The 17,131-nt window shown below is 26.9% G+C and overlaps 1 protein-coding gene across 3 annotated transcripts in view; it reads right to left on the bottom strand.

Annotated features, from left to right (window-relative positions):
• Positions 1 to 7,272, bottom strand: part of LOC135928505 (neutral alpha-glucosidase AB-like) — a 72,832-nt gene extending 65,560 nt beyond the window's left edge. For all 3 annotated transcript variants that reach the window (XR_010572360.1, XM_065464967.1, XM_065464968.1), the window contains exons 1-8: positions 7,147 to 7,272; positions 6,870 to 7,097; positions 6,671 to 6,826; positions 6,590 to 6,629; positions 6,424 to 6,550; positions 6,197 to 6,293; positions 5,946 to 6,047; positions 5,703 to 5,898 (exon numbers count right to left, since the gene is read on the bottom strand). Coding sequence is in view for 2 of the 3 variants with exons in the window: in XM_065464967.1 (XP_065321039.1) it covers positions 5,703 to 5,898; positions 5,946 to 6,047; positions 6,197 to 6,293; positions 6,424 to 6,550; positions 6,590 to 6,629; positions 6,671 to 6,826; positions 6,870 to 7,097; positions 7,147 to 7,250 (1,050 nt within the window). In the remaining variant the exon portion in view is untranslated. The remainder of the gene's footprint in view (positions 1 to 5,702; positions 5,899 to 5,945; positions 6,048 to 6,196; positions 6,294 to 6,423; positions 6,551 to 6,589; positions 6,630 to 6,670; positions 6,827 to 6,869; positions 7,098 to 7,146) is intronic.
• Positions 7,273 to 17,131: the final 9,859 nt, after the last annotated feature.

Raw genomic sequence — 17,131 nt, 5'->3', positions numbered from 1 at the left:
AATAAAAAAAATTTTAAAAATACCAATGAAGAACGGGGATCGTATAATGAGAGGAAAAAAAGGATTTAGGATGGCTCTTTGGCTATTAGACTACCATTAAGGATTGCTATGGCTAGCCTTTGTCGAAGAAAAAACCCTCTCGAGGTTCTTCTGAATGTTTGCTGATTTGAGATCTTAAATTTTTGAAAAAAGCTAAGGCAGGTTTACCGAAAGTGGCAAGTGTGGTTGAAATAATTGGAATGAAACAATGGTCATTAATAATTTCTGTGTATTTCGAGGTTTTAAGCTGTTCCTTCTGGTCTATGATGTTGAGTGTCTGGTTAGATGGGGCAAGGGGGTCAATACAAGAAAAGTTCCATACTAATAATTGGCCTCTCCTCCACGGAATTTGAGTGATGCCGTCTGGACGTTTACCATCACTGAAAAGACCCTGAGGTTAGAGCATGGATGGGATATGTGCTGATTTCAAGGCGTGTTGGATGATTAATTTGCATTGCCTGTGTCTAATGAATCGACCATTGCAGGATCGACAATGTAAACTATGTCTTCCATTCGTGTCGACGGGCGAGTTACAGCCTGAACAGATGTGAGGGTGGATGATTGAGCAATTTAGACAAATACCGATGGCGTGGGTAAGTTCATCTTTAATATATTATATATTGTACTTCTGACGCTGGTACACACATGACGATTCTAGATAGAAGATATATAATTCTGGATATATTGAAGAATTTAGGCAAAAAAATTTAAGAAAATAAACAATAAACTCTACTTTTCATTAAACGTGAAGCCGCAAACATAGATCAAAAGATAGACTCTGACGCCAAATTATTTTTAATAAACCTTTGAAAATTAACTCAAAAAGTTTTTGAGATATATAAACAGCTTTCTTATTTTCTTTACCGATTGAAATAATTCCAGCATTTACAAGCAATTTGAAAAAATCTCAGCCATAATGGGCCATTCTTGATCGATTTGACAAGGAATGGGCTTTTTCTATCTTCTTACCTTAAATAGCAAGCTTGTCTTATTATGAGTATAACTTTTGCATGACCATAAAAGTAGATAGCCCTTCTTATAATTATTTTCTTAAAATTCTGTTTTCCAGTTTGATGGGATTTGAAAGAACCTAACAATTAAGTAAATGTCACAATCATATAAAAATTTGCTTTAAATATATATTATTGATGATGCCAATTATTTAAAATAAATAAATATAATTTCAAAAAATGATAAAAATATTGGTGGGATTTCATAAAAAAGATTTTCTCCGTTTAATGGCGATTTCCAGGTTTATCCGTGAAAGCCAGTTTTTCCTCTAATTTTCCTTTCTCGTTTTTGAAGGTCCTGAGTTAGTGTTGTTAAACGGCTCGATTTGAGCCAATATTTAAAAACGGCCAATTCAATATTTTATTCAGAAAAATTTTACACGTAGATTTTGCTTATATGGCACAACGGTTTGGACATCTCTTAGGAAATCTGGAGTGGACAGTATTTTCTGGCTAAAATATTGAATGAGCCGTTTTCAAAAATCGACTCGAATTGAGCCATTTAATAACACTATCGTGGGTGTGGTTCAAAATCGCGACATTTGAGCCGATATTTCAAAACGCTAATCAATATTTTCTTCAGGAAAATATTGTATAAGTCTTGAGATTTCGCTAATAGATGTCCAAACATTTGTGCCATCTATAAGCAAAATCTTCAGGTTTACATAATATTTTTTTGGGTGAAATAATGAATTAGCCATTTTTAAAAATCGGCTCAAAGAAGCGATTTTACATCACTAGTCCTGAGCATCAATATTTGTATAATTCATTTTATTCATATTCGCCACTATCACCTATATCAACGTCATCTTAGGCCTTCCTTGAGGTCTTAATTCTATCACCCATCGAAGTCACCAATTACCCAGTCATCTTTTGTTTTTCGTTCCACATGCCCAAACCATCTTAGCCTATTTCTTCTAATTACCTTTCCAATCTCTTCTATTCCCATCCTTGTTCATAATTCTTGCTTAGCCATTTATAAATCCTCATCTCCGTTCTTTCCATTATAGCTTCAAGGCCACTTTTATTGCCTATGTTACACCACCATATTAAAGCTCCTCACAAAGCTTATGTAAATTTTCCCCTTTAACTTCAGAGAGGTTATTATTTTTTAGAATAGATGACATCTTTCGGAACTTCAACCACACTTGCCTGATCTTTGCAACAACAGCTTAATAGGCCTCTATATTTATATAAATTAGCTAATATGGTGTGGCGACTAATTATATAAAATTCCATCCTTTTATTGATTATAAGATAAAACATAACATAATTAATAGCAGAATGAAAGAAAGGTTAGTTAATTGGATAAATATCCTAGAAACGCACGGATTAAAAGTAAATAGAGAAAAGACGGAGTATATGGTGATAGGAGGAGATGAAACGGAGAGTATTGATATAAATGATTGGCAGATATCCGCAATTGAAAGCTGCAAATATTTGGGCTCCACTATACAAACAAACGGCACAATAGAAAAAGAGATAAAGAATAAGATTAATCAAGGGTGGTTAAAGTGGAGATCTTTATCTGGAGTGCTATTTGACAAAAGAATCCCACACAAATTAAAGGGAAAAATTTACAGTTCCATAGTACAACCAACTATTCTATATAGTTCGGAAACATGGCCAACCAAAGAATCAGACGAGAGAAGTCTACAAACTATGGAGATGAGAATGCTGAGGATGATTGCTGGGGTAACAAGAAAGGATAAGGTGCACAGTACAAGAATACTAAATAGTTTAAAGGTAGTGCCCATTAAGACAAAGTTAATGGTAAACAGACTTAGGTGGTATGGGCACACAATGAGAAGGCCTATGAACTACATAGGAAATAAAGCAGGGATGTGAACCCGGACCCGGACCCTGAACCCTCGTATTTTGGCTGAACCCGAACCCGGACCCAAACCCTTTTAAAAAGTGGAGGGTTCAAGGGTTTAGGGTAAAAAATTTAACATATAAATTTTTTTTTTAAATAATGTAAAAATATTATTTTTAAAAAATAATATAAAATTTTTATAATTTTATTAATTTTTTTCGTGGAATCATTTATTTTATATTCGCGCTTTTCTTTTGATTTTCTTCCTAAACTTCATTTCATTTTATTTAGAGATTGATACCATAAATTATTTTCTAGTGTAAGTAATAATATTTTATTATGTAAATTTATTAATATGCTTTTTGCCTAAAAAAAAGCATTCATATTCAAATGTCTGAGGAGAATTTGATGAATGCTTTAGTTGAGCTTGTTACAATAAATGGAAGACCTTTCAATATTATTGAGGATTCCGGTTTAAAAAAATTATTGATCCTATTAGTAAGGCAATTGGAACATCAATTAACCGTTTATTAAGGACTTAGTGGTTGATGAATCGAAAAAAATGCAAGCAAAAATTATAAAAGAAACAAAAAACAAATTAATTTCATTAAAAATGGTTTCCGCCCAAAGATTAGGGAAAAATATTTTAGGAATAAATATACAATATATTAAAGGAAATAATATAATCTTAAGAAATTTAGCAATGAAGGAGATTAAAGAAAGTTCGACTTCTGAAAATATAAAAAGAATGATAATAGAAACTTTAAATAAATTCCATATTCCTTTAAGAAACGTTTATACCATTACTACGGATAATGGTGCTAATCTAGTCAAATCTATTAAATTATTAAATGAATGTTCATTGGACGAAATGGATGATATAGATATAAATAATGATGATAATAATTTTGAGGACATAAGTGAATTTGACATACCGGAGATAATAAAAGATTTTTCCACGAAGATATACTGTATCAGATGTGCAGCCCACATACTACAATTAGCTATTAATGATTCCCTCAAAAATAATATCTTTAAAACTATAATTGACAAAGCAAGGGATGTTGCAAAATATTTAAGAACTCCTACAATTGTACGAATATTAAAATCTATGAAAGGGAAATGGCAATATTAGATTGCACAACCCGTTGGTCCTCTATCTGTATGATGCTAGAGCGATTAATAAGTTTAAAAGATTTCTGTGATGATTTTATTATAGGATCATGTGAAATCATTTTGTCAGAGGATGATTGAAATCAAATCAAAGAAGACCTTACTAGGGTGTTGGTTCCTTTGAAAATTACTACATTATGATTGCAGTCAGAACAGTTGTGTTTATCCGATTTTTATGGCATATGGGTGAGATGTCGATTAGAATTAGAAAAATTTACAAGTTCCTTTTCATACGAAATATTAGAAAACATGAAAATACGAGAGCAACAATATTTGAAAAATAGTGTTGTGTATGCCTCAATATATTTAGATCCTCGATATCAAGTTCTATTAAGTATTGAGCAAAAGCAAATGACAATAGACCATCTCGACGATTTATGGCATAACCATAACTCTATTATTAACAATATATTGGAGGCTTCAACATCTAATGGTTGTAGCGATAGTAATGATGATAGTAATATTGACGATCTCGAAATTTTATTATTAGATAGAGAAAAAAAAATAAAATTATCATCAGGATCAGATAGAAAGGTGAAAAAAATATCGATTGTATCTTTAATTGAAAAATTCTCAGAAGTTAAGAGAATTAATAGGGATAAAAATATTTTAACATTCTGGGAGGAAAATTCTCTAATATATCCTGAATTGTATACCTTGTCTAGATTCGTCATGGCTGTACCGGCGACACAGGTACAATAATTTATATATTATAAAGATAACTATCTATTTTAGGTCAGCGTAGAACGTGGATTTTCTTCTTTGAAATACATATTGTCTAATTTATGTGGAAATCTCAAGGATGATATTTTAGAAGATTATAATCGTTCGATTGAATAAAATATTTAAAATTTAAATTATTTCATTTTGAACTATGAATGTGTATATATATTGAAGTATAATAAAAATGAATGAAAAAAAAGTCTTATTTTGAGTCATTATTTTTATGTTCCCTGGACCTGGACCCGAACCCTAGACCCGGGTCCTTTAAAAATTTATTACAGGACCCAAACCCGGACCCGGACCCTTTTTTTTTGTTGAAGGGTTCACATCCCTGAAATAAAGTTGAAAGTTTGGAAGTGATGGGCAAACGTAAAAGAGGAAGGCCAAAATTTCAATGGGGCCATAAAATTAGAGCCAATATAAAGAAGTATAAAATAGATAAAAGAGATTGTATGAATAACATAAAGTGGAGAGAGATGTTGAAGGAGCTTACCACCAGAAAAGGTGAAAGCTAGAGAAAAAAAAATTTAATAGCAGTTGGATGTGATAAAAGATATTTTTATATAAAAAAATTTAAGGATATAATTTTAGAAAAATTCGAATGTGGAAGATTTTGCGTAGTTGAGATGAGTGTGGTATTTTGACTTTTAAAAATATTGTGGTAGCCTACTAGTCAATGTGGGATCTGACAATACTGATCCTGATAGTCAGTATCTATTCTATAATTTAATTATTTTACATTTTGGTCATTGTGATAAGGGGGGGCTCAGTGCCATTCTTTATTTGGGAGGATCAGGAATCTACGTCCATGTTCTAAAGTCTGGTTACCCTTTAACTATTATTGATTTTAGTTAGAGAAGAAAAATATATTTATTAAAAGTATAAATCATCAAAAAGAAAATGACAGTATATAATAATATAATAAATTTATATAACATTACAGGTGGTAATGGAGTAACTCCTGTGATCATCGAGTATTGTTTAAATACTTTATCAGGTGTAGGACCCAATAATATAAACAAATCAATCACACCAGTTTCTGAAAACCAATGTGTAAAGGCATTATCATTTGCATATTTTATGTCTATCCATGTTTCAGAAGGGTTGTTCCAAAAAATTCCAATTGTTTGAGTTGAACTTTGAATTAAAAAATATAATGTATTTTAAAAAAAATTATTATATACCAATGACTTATCATATAAGGTATAGATCCATATAAGGCCATTTTATTATATAATTCATATTCAAATACATCAAAATTATACAATCTGTATGGTTCGTCATTTCTATAATATAAAAAGTTAAATATTATGATTATTTTCATTATTAATATTTAGATCATTTGTAAATTATTTTTAAAATAAAATTTAAAAATTAATTAATATTTCCTCAATATTTATATAAAACCATTATATCAATCAAAAAGATGTATTACACTGTTGATCTTAAAACAAAATTATCTGCATGCTCAGGTATACCGTATAAATGTTTAGACCCAAGGAATGTAATGTCTACACCAACAGATGTATCACCTTGATATAGAAAAAAATTAAATAAGGTAAAATCAATTATAATATATTTTCATTAAATAAGAATTAAGGTAATACTAATGAATATATTAATTAATTAATATAATTATAATTATAAGTTTATAATTATTACCATTAGGTTTTGTATCAGTATGTACATCAAATGTTTCTTGGTAATTTTTTTTTTCAACATCATTTTTTTTAACTTCATTCTCATCATTGTCAGTGTCATCTTCAACGTTTTTCTTAATTACCTCATTCTAATAAAGTTTTATTAATTTATTAAACTAGGTAAATACTGGTAAAGGATCATCTTCTTCATCTTTATCCTCAGCATTCCTTAAAGATTACTATATTTATGAAACCACAATATATATTACTGCTCATAATTAAACAAATTTTGACCATTTATTACTAGGATATGCTTTTTATTTTGCAATATAAACATTTTAAAAGGCTTGAAGTCAATAATGATTTTAAAATCATTAAAATGAATAAGAAGCTGTAAATCTGTCCTTTGATAATTTATGTTTGAGCTAAAACATCATAGTTCATAAAAATAAATTAATATTAACATACTATTTTTCTGGTAGTATATCAAGTAAGGAATCTTTTGATTTATATCGTAGTAATGCATCTTCAATCAAAATTCTAATAATATTGTCTTTAAATATATGAATTTCAGACTTTAAAATAAAATTTTTTAAATTATTTTTTATATTAAATGTTAAAGAATTGTCAACAAATTTGATGGTTTCATGTAAAATTTCATAATTATGTGTGTTTCCAATAAATGATTTTTGTCGACTTTAAATAAGAATATATTAGAAACAATATGTAATAATATTTAATAAACCTACAAAAGCCACTTTGGCTACAAGTTTTAAATTTTTTACGGTCAACAGCAGTAGTTAGGGCTAAGAAGAAATTGAGTATAAAAAACAAAAAATTTGAATTCATCACACGTTACTAGTGATAAGTGAAAAAATCATTTAAACATACGTTCTAAATCCTAACTCATTTTTAAACACGAAACTTGATTTAAAAAGGGGTCATAATTGATTATTCAAATTTAATTTATTATTTAAACTTTATTTTTTGTTCTTAAATTAATTATTATTTTATATATCTTTATTTATTAAAACCTAAACTATATATTTTAAATTCTTGACCTTTTATTTTCTTAGGTATTTTTCAGCGTATTATATTTCTTAATTTGAACATAAAATTATTAAATTATAAATGTTATTATTCCTCCTGTCTAAATAATAAAAAAATTTCTATATAATATGATATATATTTACAGATTTTTCTAAAAATAGTAATATAAATCTTTCATTGTTTTTGTGTATATTTGTTGTAAAATCTTTCATATTTCAACAAATTTATTATGTAAATCAGTTTTGAATATATGATATGTAAATCTAAAATGGAGTTTGAAGACGTAGTGAGGACATGATGTAGTGAGGACATGACGTAGTGATGACACGACGAGACATGACTATTGAATACATCGGAAAATTATAATATAGATATTTTTTTATCAAAATTATGAAAATCAATATGGACACATTCCCATGATTAACTTGACTTTGGTTACACACTGCCAACCTCCTTATGGGTGATGGAGGCACCCGTATTATTATAAGGAACACATATATTTGTAATTTTTTAAACATATTTATTCTACGCCACCAAACATATTCACGCTTCGATTTCAATCTCTATCTTGATGACCAGCATGTAATAAAAATAAAATCTCATAGCACAATTTAAGGTATTACACGATTTCCATATATTATACAATCGTTCACAATTTACAATACTCTTTGTATTTTTTTATACAAATCATTTCTATATTTCCAATATATTTATACCCATTAAATATAATTTTAACTGATTTAAACCTTTGTCTTTCGATATTTAATTTAAGATCTTACCAAATGGTTGGACCTCTCTTTAGCATATAGGATAATGAACGAATTAACGAATTTTCCCTATCCATAATTTATTGACAATCTTTCGGGATTTGAAGTGACCGATCCTAATCTAGACAAAAAATCTGACAAATTATTTTCTTTCCCTCGCCGATACCTAATTTCAAACTTCCAACGAGTAACAACCAACTTTTTAATCTCGGGAAAACATTAATTTTTTGTTATCTTTCTATGAATTAATATATTATGCTCAGTATAAATCACGAATCTTCAATATTTCGAACTCACTTTCTTGTTCAATTTTCCATTCAAATGAATACATTTCTTTAAAAACTCTTATAATGGAGATGCCACATTTTACAAAATTCTCTACAAAACAATTATAATAAAACACCCCCCCCCCTCCTCCGCTTACACCTATGAATATGACACTGACCTTAAAATGCTTTTTATCTCCCATAATGGAATAAGCTTGATAAGTCACCCCCCCCCCCCCCCCAAAAAAAAATATTACTTTTGATGATATCCCTCTAACTACTAGATATATGCATCTAATATTGACCCATCTACTGGTTTACAGAATTTTAATGTTCGTTTTATTTCAATAATAATGTTTATTTATATTTTTGCCTGATTTCTTTATTTGTATAGGCTAACCCAACCTTAATCCCTCACATTGCTACAAAACATGATGAATCTATTAAAGATATGCAAATAAAATAATGACGAAACAAACGCCTTGCCCGTTCTAGAGTTACTGGTAGCCAAATTAATAAAAAACTACGCTTGAAATTAACTCCTCTGGAGGTTTATTTATTTTTTTTATCTTATGTTTTATATTTATATGTTTATTTTATTTTCACCCAGTTGCCTCTAAATTATATTTCTATCACCATTACCATAATCCCTATGCCACCTCTGCCTATTTTTTAACAAATATAAGCATTCAATTCCGTACTATCATTCACTTCACTAGGAATTATTATAAATATTACTTTATCCGATTCTCTGAGAAACTTTCATGATTATTTAGAGGAATGTTCAAACTTGAATGTGCAGTACGGCCATTTTCATTAACTTTATTAATGGAAAAATATGCAGTAGTTCTCTCGTGGCCTTTATAACAATTCTTACTACCTTTTTATTGATGAGTTAACATTGTGGTTCATGATTCTATTTTAGAGGGGGCTACCAATGCTGACATTGACAGAAATATCATTTTGCGTTCTTCTTTTACCAGTATCCCAAGGCATAGGCATATGACTCATCTTTATCAGGACGTATTGTGTTTTGTACACTTTGGTAATCCGTCATTACTTTCATCTACAACCCTAAATGATATGAGATTGTACATTAATTATTTCCTTTCCAGACACCTTCCAGATTTATTTTGTCGCTTTTTCCATCAAAAATAAAAATGCCAACAAGGATTTGCTCTTAATTTTATCAAATACACAACATAATAATTATTCCTCATTATTTTTTAAAAAAATTTGCCTAAATTTATATGTCAATAAAAAATATTTTCTTAAAAAAAATATATATATAATTTGCTTATAAGTTTTATTAGTGTTTAATGGCATTTTTGTTATTTAAATAGATATCATTTTTTTTTACTCAACATAAAATATAGACAAATAATTTGGGAAATACAAGACATACATTAAATTTATCCGAAAAGCTACAATAACCCTATATAATAAACAACAATTTATTTTTTTATATATAATTATAATTGATCCTATTACCAAAAAGTATAAGAGTATTTTATCTTTATTTTATTTGTCATGATTCTCTTATAAGTGGTTTGCCCAGGCCTTCCCAGTTTCCCTTAATACGGAATTCACATGTTTTTTTTTACATCTTAAACTAATTGGTAAATCAAATAATTCCCCTTCATGTGATGATAAATCAATTAAAAATTTAACTATCCCCGAGGTGGGAAAAAATTTTCAAAATTATATTGGATACGACTGGGCTTAGGACCTCAAAATTTATATTAGCTTGCACTTGACATCGGAATATCTTTAACAAATTATTAAGGGGTGAGCTTAGACCTGGCATGACATCTATCGTAAAAATGAATAAAAATCTCATTATTTTTGACGGGCTTTCTACTAGTCTATATTATAATTTTCCGCTGTCCTCACTACGTCATCGGGACGTCATGTCATCGCTAGTCATGTCATCGGTACGTATTTTTATTAGTTTTATTTGTTGATTTTATTTATTTATTTTATACAAACAGATGTGATTTAAACACATTTGGTTACGATTACAAGGTGAAAAAATCGTCTGCGGGAAAATGGCTGATGTTAAATCGTTTTAATCAATTTTCCTTAATATCCAAAATATGAATGAAATAAACAACATGAATAAAACATAATTCAAGAATTAATAATTCTTCTTCCTCAAAATTCAGGCTAATTTTTTATTTCATTTAATCTTTTTATTTTATAGATTCTCTCATCAATCCTCACTCATTACTACCACTCACACATTAATGAAACTTGTACTCTACAAAATATTCAACTCATTTAATAATCTTTATTATAATCAAAATCTTCTCAATACATATATCACAAATCTTTATACATATATATTATCTTTCATAAACCAAATTAAGAAGAGTCAAGTATATTCAAATATTTATATATTCTTATCCCAGACTATTTCTAATCTCCAATTTCTATATATAACTTTTTCTTTATTTCCCCTCTCTCAAAGATCTCATCCATTTATCAATAAACTTTTTCATTATTATTCCTTTTTATCTATTAACAAAAATTTATAACATTATAAATTTATTTAATTTAACTTTCTTATAATTTTTTATAATTAAATAATCTATTTTTTACATATTTTTTTTAATCTAATACTTCTTTACCCTACAACTAATTAACTTTATTTTTTTCAATAACACTACACTCAACATGTTATTTTTTAACCTTAAATTAAATCGTCTGTTTTTTTCCTCTTCATTTCTAAATAAAATAAAATCGTCTGCTTTATTTTTAATTTATCTAACAAAAACCAAATCTTATTCTTTAATAATTATCTTTTTCTTAAAATTATGTCTTATAAAAAATTAATTATTTACTCTTATAATATACCTGGTTTATTATATAAAGTTACTATATTAAGAAAATGAATAGAGAAAAAAGATATCTATATATTAATGACACAATAAACTTTAATCAATAATAACATTATTAAAAAAATTAAGAGGTTATACAATCTTCATTTCTAATTCTTCTAACTATCATAATTGTGTATCATTTATTATTAAAGACTCTATTCTAAAATATACATCCAATTTCACTACAATCAGTGATCGCATTGCTTCAATTACACTAAAAACTAAAAGAAAAATAACCCATCTTATTAATATTTATGCTCCCGCTAATCACTCAGAATATCCCAAATTCATTATATCTCTAAATAACCACCTTAAACAAATTAATACAAATCATTATGAAAATTGGTAACGAATATATAAATAAAACTATCGGTTTTGCTGCCCTTGATCAAAAAACGGTAAAAATATTATTGAAACTTGTAAAAAAATCCAATCAGAATAATTAACACTTTTTTTAAACAAAAAAAATAATTATTTTACCTATTTTAAACCTAACTCTTTATATAAAAGTCGACTTGATTTTTTCCTTACTGAATTTTTTTATACAAAATATTTTAATTCTTAATGATATCGATTTCTTATAGGATCATCGCCCTATTGGGATACAACAATTTATTAAACCTTATTATTAAGAAACCTTAATATTTCCAATTCAAAAAATTTGATATCTTCTACATCAAAAAAATATAATATCAATAATTTAAATATCCCTATCTTAGCTGATAAATATCATTCAAATCTCAAATCAATCAATATTAATAATTCTTGGAACAATATTCAAAATTCTATTATCAATTCAGCATATCTTCATTTAAATATTAAAACAATCTATCCTGATTGGTTAAGATCTTATACTTCTTATCTGATCAATTCTCTCCCCAATAAAAATATAAAAAAACAAACTAGAAAAAAACAACACATTAAAGCTAAACTTAACATTATTAAAATATCAATCAGAAAAGATAAAAAATAAATTTTCTCAAAAATAGAATCAATAATATATCTAAATTCAAACGCAATAACGACCTTAATAATGCGTTTAAAACACTAAAATTCATCACATCTTCTAATGACAAAAAAAATTAACAACTTAAAAATTGGTCAATTTACTACAAAAAATCCTATAGACCAATTAAACATTTTTGTGGATCACTATAGATCACTCTTTAACAATAAACTTCCCTGTCCCTCTTCCTTCTCTTCATCTCAACTTATTACTACCCCTCACTTCCCTCTCAACAAAAATGATTTTATCAATATTATAAAAAATCTCAAAAACCATAAATCCCCTGCTGATAACATACACAATGAAATATTAAAAATATTCCCCGAAACTATTACTAGTTTACTTTTTCCTACCTTAAATAAAATATGAAACACAGCAATTCTTCCCACCAATTGGTGTAAATCTACTATCATTAATTTACCCAAATAATCAAACCCTTCCTTATTCCATGATTATAGAGGCATCACTCTTTCTTCCCCTTTTTACAAAATATTTACTACATTTATCTTCAATCTTATTTCTAAAGATATCAACAAAAAAATTCATAATTCCATTGCGTCCTTCAGACCAGGACGAAATACTTTTGAACTAATTACTTCACTTAAAATAAGATTAGAGAAAGCACATATTTATAAAACCGATACATATATTATTTTTATTGATATTTGGAATATCCTCTTTAAATATAATATTAACATTCATCTGATTAAAATTATAATGTATATTTATGAAAATAATTTTGTTAATATTAAACATAATAACTTATCCTCACCTTACTTTAAAATCAAATGCGGCATTAAACAAGGATGCCCCCTTTCTCCTTCCTTTTTTAATTTATTAATTAGTGATCTCATTTATTCTTGCAATTTTCACAATATCGATTGGCTCTGTTACGCGGACGATATCTGTATTATTAACGAAGATTTTAATTATATTAATAATATAGTTCTCCTTCAAATGAATCTTAAAATTAATTTTAATAAAACTAAAATACTCTCTACACCCCCCCCCCCCCCTAGGTCTTAATCTTAAATTTAATAACAATAATATTATTTTTACTAAATCCCTTAATTATTTAGGCATTAAACCGGACATATCTTCTAAACTTACTAAAGCCAATTTAAAAATTTTTTCTCTTAACAAATTATGCCATACTAATATCTTATCAAGTAAATTTAAAATTCGAATCTTCAAAACTTACATCATATCTTTATTAACCTATGGTATAGAAACTTGGGACTTTACCAATTCTAATTTAAATAAAACCCAAGTTTTTATTAATAAATCTTTAAAAAGCATTTTAAATATCAAATACCTATATATTATTACTAATTTTAATCTTTGGAATTCTTGCAACATTCTTCCTCTTCACAGACTTCTTACCTATAAAAAACTCGAACTTTTATGTCATTCATTAAGACACTCATACCACAGTACTATAACCGATGCCCTAAAACACCCAATAGTTGGCTCCACTTTAATTTTGAGCCGAAATGTATTTATTTGTTGTTTTTAACTCTAATTCGCTAATGGATATTACAACAAAAAATAATTGCTTAGTATATAAACAAAAATTGTCTTCCCATCAAAATATTTTTACATTTATCCAAAATATTTTAGGAACCTATATTATCTAACCAGTAGTTCTAGCTGATCCTTGCTAGCAAGTATTGATAAAAGATCTTTCACTGCAGTACGATTAAGTAGCCTCATTACGATATAATTTGGACAAATGCACTTAAGACGATATTTTAATCATCAGACTTAATAAATTTGTTAAACAACATTACCTTTTAAGTTTTGATATTCAATTTTATTTATATAAATTTTGAATTGAATCCGTTATTAATTTTTGCCAATAATTATATATATTATCTTAGAATAAATTAATTGTTACTACTTTTGATAATTTTGAAGGAATTTTTACGGGTCATTAAACCATGATATTTTTTTTAACAAAACAATTATTTATTTTATAAAGATAATTCAGAAATATTAAAAAAAATTGGGCAGATCTATGTTCAAAATACTAGTTTGATTTTCTGAAATTTATTTAATTCTTCTAAATTTATATTTGTATAGCAATTTAAATTATATAAATTCAATTGTTTACCATACTTTTAAATATTTTAAAAAATTTCCTTATTCTATTTTTTTATAACACTTATTTTTATAGATAAAAATAACCCCGGTCTCCCGTATTAATAATTGCATATTCATCTTAGTTTTCTTATCTTATTCTCCGTATCTTTAAAATTATAGTATCTTTTAACCAAACTATTTTCAGTCTTTAATCTTAATCTTCGCATATTTTAAATTGTATTATATTTTTATAAATAAATTAATTTAATCTCCACAATTTATATACCTTTTTATTTGTCATATCTGTAGTGATCAATTATTTAATAACTTATAATAATTCTAAAATCTAGAATATCTTATAGTCTCAATTAGATTAAGTTGGTTTCTAAGTTTACCAGTAATTTTTGTTATAAATTTTATAAATTATCGCCTTTAAATAATTATAACACAAACTTCTTTAATGCTACCTGAAATCTAACTGAGCTACCGCAAAATAATTTCTTCCTTTTCAACATAAGTCTTTAAAAATTGATTTAAACAACTCTAAATATCTTTCCCAAAGTAAATTTTGTTTTAAACGATAAATTTTCTTATTTTTTTAAAAAAAATACGTCTTTTAAATTTTAATTACATTTCTCTAAATATTTTTCTAACTTTTTTATTTTTGAAATTTTAGCATTAGAATGCAGTTTTACACCACTCCTTGTTCCTCTGTAACCATTGATTTTCATTATTAGACTGAATACTTAGGAGAACCTGGTCCAACTTTGTTTTCGCTCTTCTGCCCAATGTAAAATTGAAAGTTTGAACACCATTGTAGAAGATAAAAAAAAAAGAGTTAAATCTAAATATTAAAAAAGATGAAAGATAGAATAATAAAGTTGAAACCAAAATGTTATAACATAATTTATGATTTTCTTTATTCGTCTCCATCAAATATAAAATAATAACTTATAAAGTAAAAATATATTAATTTAACATTATAAAAAGATTATAGTAAAAACTATGAAAAATTAAAGTTAAAAATAAAAAAAGATTTCTTCCATAAAATTAAAAAGTCAATTACTTCCATAAAATCTCAAATATATATCTTCCCTTATCTTCGAAATATCCTCATTTACATAGTCGTCTATAATTTGAAATTAAGTAATATCGTAATCATTCTTTTAATTTGAATAAGGCATTTTTTGTTTAAAGTATTCATCTTAATATTACAATTATAAAATAATAATACGTCTAACGAAATATTATCTTTAATTAAAATAAATTTTTTTATAATCTCCGGATAATTATTAATATTTTCAATATTACAATAGTTTTTAATTAATAAAATAATTTCTTTAAGATTCGTATTACTGCTTGACTCACTCACGACTTTACCGCGAGTGAAAGATAGGTCTTCTATTATATTAATTTATAATTCTCTGATTTCATCTTAATTTTTTTTTGTAAACTCATAGGTTTTTGCATCCTCTACCTCTAAACTGGATAAAACGTCTGCCCATTTGTTATAATTTTAGATCTATAAAATATATCACAGTAGTAATTTAATAGAAACTGTTATTTTGCTTAGGTCTCATTTATCATCTAATAAATATTTTATGGTTTATGATCTGTAACCATAATAAAATGTCTTCCACAAATAAACTGATAACATTATCGCCAAAACTTCTTCATCAATAGTGACATAATTCCTTTCCGCCGTTGAAAGTGTCACGAGTATGCAATTAGTTTCTCCTGGCCAGTAAGAAATCGATGTGCAAGGAATTATTGTATGCTCTTTTGATAATATATTTTTAACTTTAATAAATATTTCATTTTCTTGATCTGATCAAAATCAACCCACAGTTTTATTGTTAGTCTCGGTGTAAAAGTGTACAAATAGAATTTAAATTTTGTATATACGACTCTTGGTAATTCACCATCCCAAGAAACAAATGTACTTCTATCACATTTGACCAGTAACGTCAATAGGAGGAGAGGCGCGCAGGGACTATAGCCCTTTGAAAAATTTGAATAGCACCTGAAGCGAAATAAATTTTTTTTTCTTAATGGCTCCTTAGTATTCGCTTGAACTAAAAATAAATTTTTTGATAGCCCCCCTGAACGATTTCTTTTATAATTCTATTAAGTATTATATAGATTTGATGATTTTATTATTTAAAAATTAATAAGACTATCTGAGTTTTTATTAAATAAGTGTGATTTTATTTATTAGATTAGATTAATATATATAAATTATATTCACTAAGTTAGCTTGCAATCAAATTCTGTTTAAAATGGAATATCAATACAACTCATAATGTTTAAATATTAATTTAGCATTAACAGTTGATGCTTAATTGATTTTTATTATTTAAATTATTTTATAACCCTAATTATTTATTAATTGAAAATTAAAAAATTTAATCTTGTAATTAGCCGAGTTCAAAATCACTAAACTTCATTTTTAAATTTAATTACCATGCTTCTTCCTAAAAATATTTTTGTTGTAATTGTTGAAAAAAAGAAGAAATAAATTTAATATAATACATAAAATGTCAGTTATTTTCTGACAGGGGAATTAAGTTTTCCTTGGGGGAAGAAGAAGAGATGATGATCACATGGGGTTTCATTGTTAGGAAAAACCCCTAGTTGGAGATATTGGATAAATGGTAGAAGATGTCAGCTGTGGACC

This window comes from Gordionus sp. m RMFG-2023, chromosome 4, assembly GCF_954871325.1.
Source record: "Gordionus sp. m RMFG-2023 chromosome 4, tfGorSpeb1-WG-v2, whole genome shotgun sequence".
In the NCBI taxonomy this organism is placed as follows: domain Eukaryota; kingdom Metazoa; phylum Nematomorpha; class Gordioida; order Chordodea; family Parachordodidae; genus Gordionus; species Gordionus sp. m RMFG-2023.
This window is presented reverse-complemented; position numbering and strand designations above follow the sequence as displayed.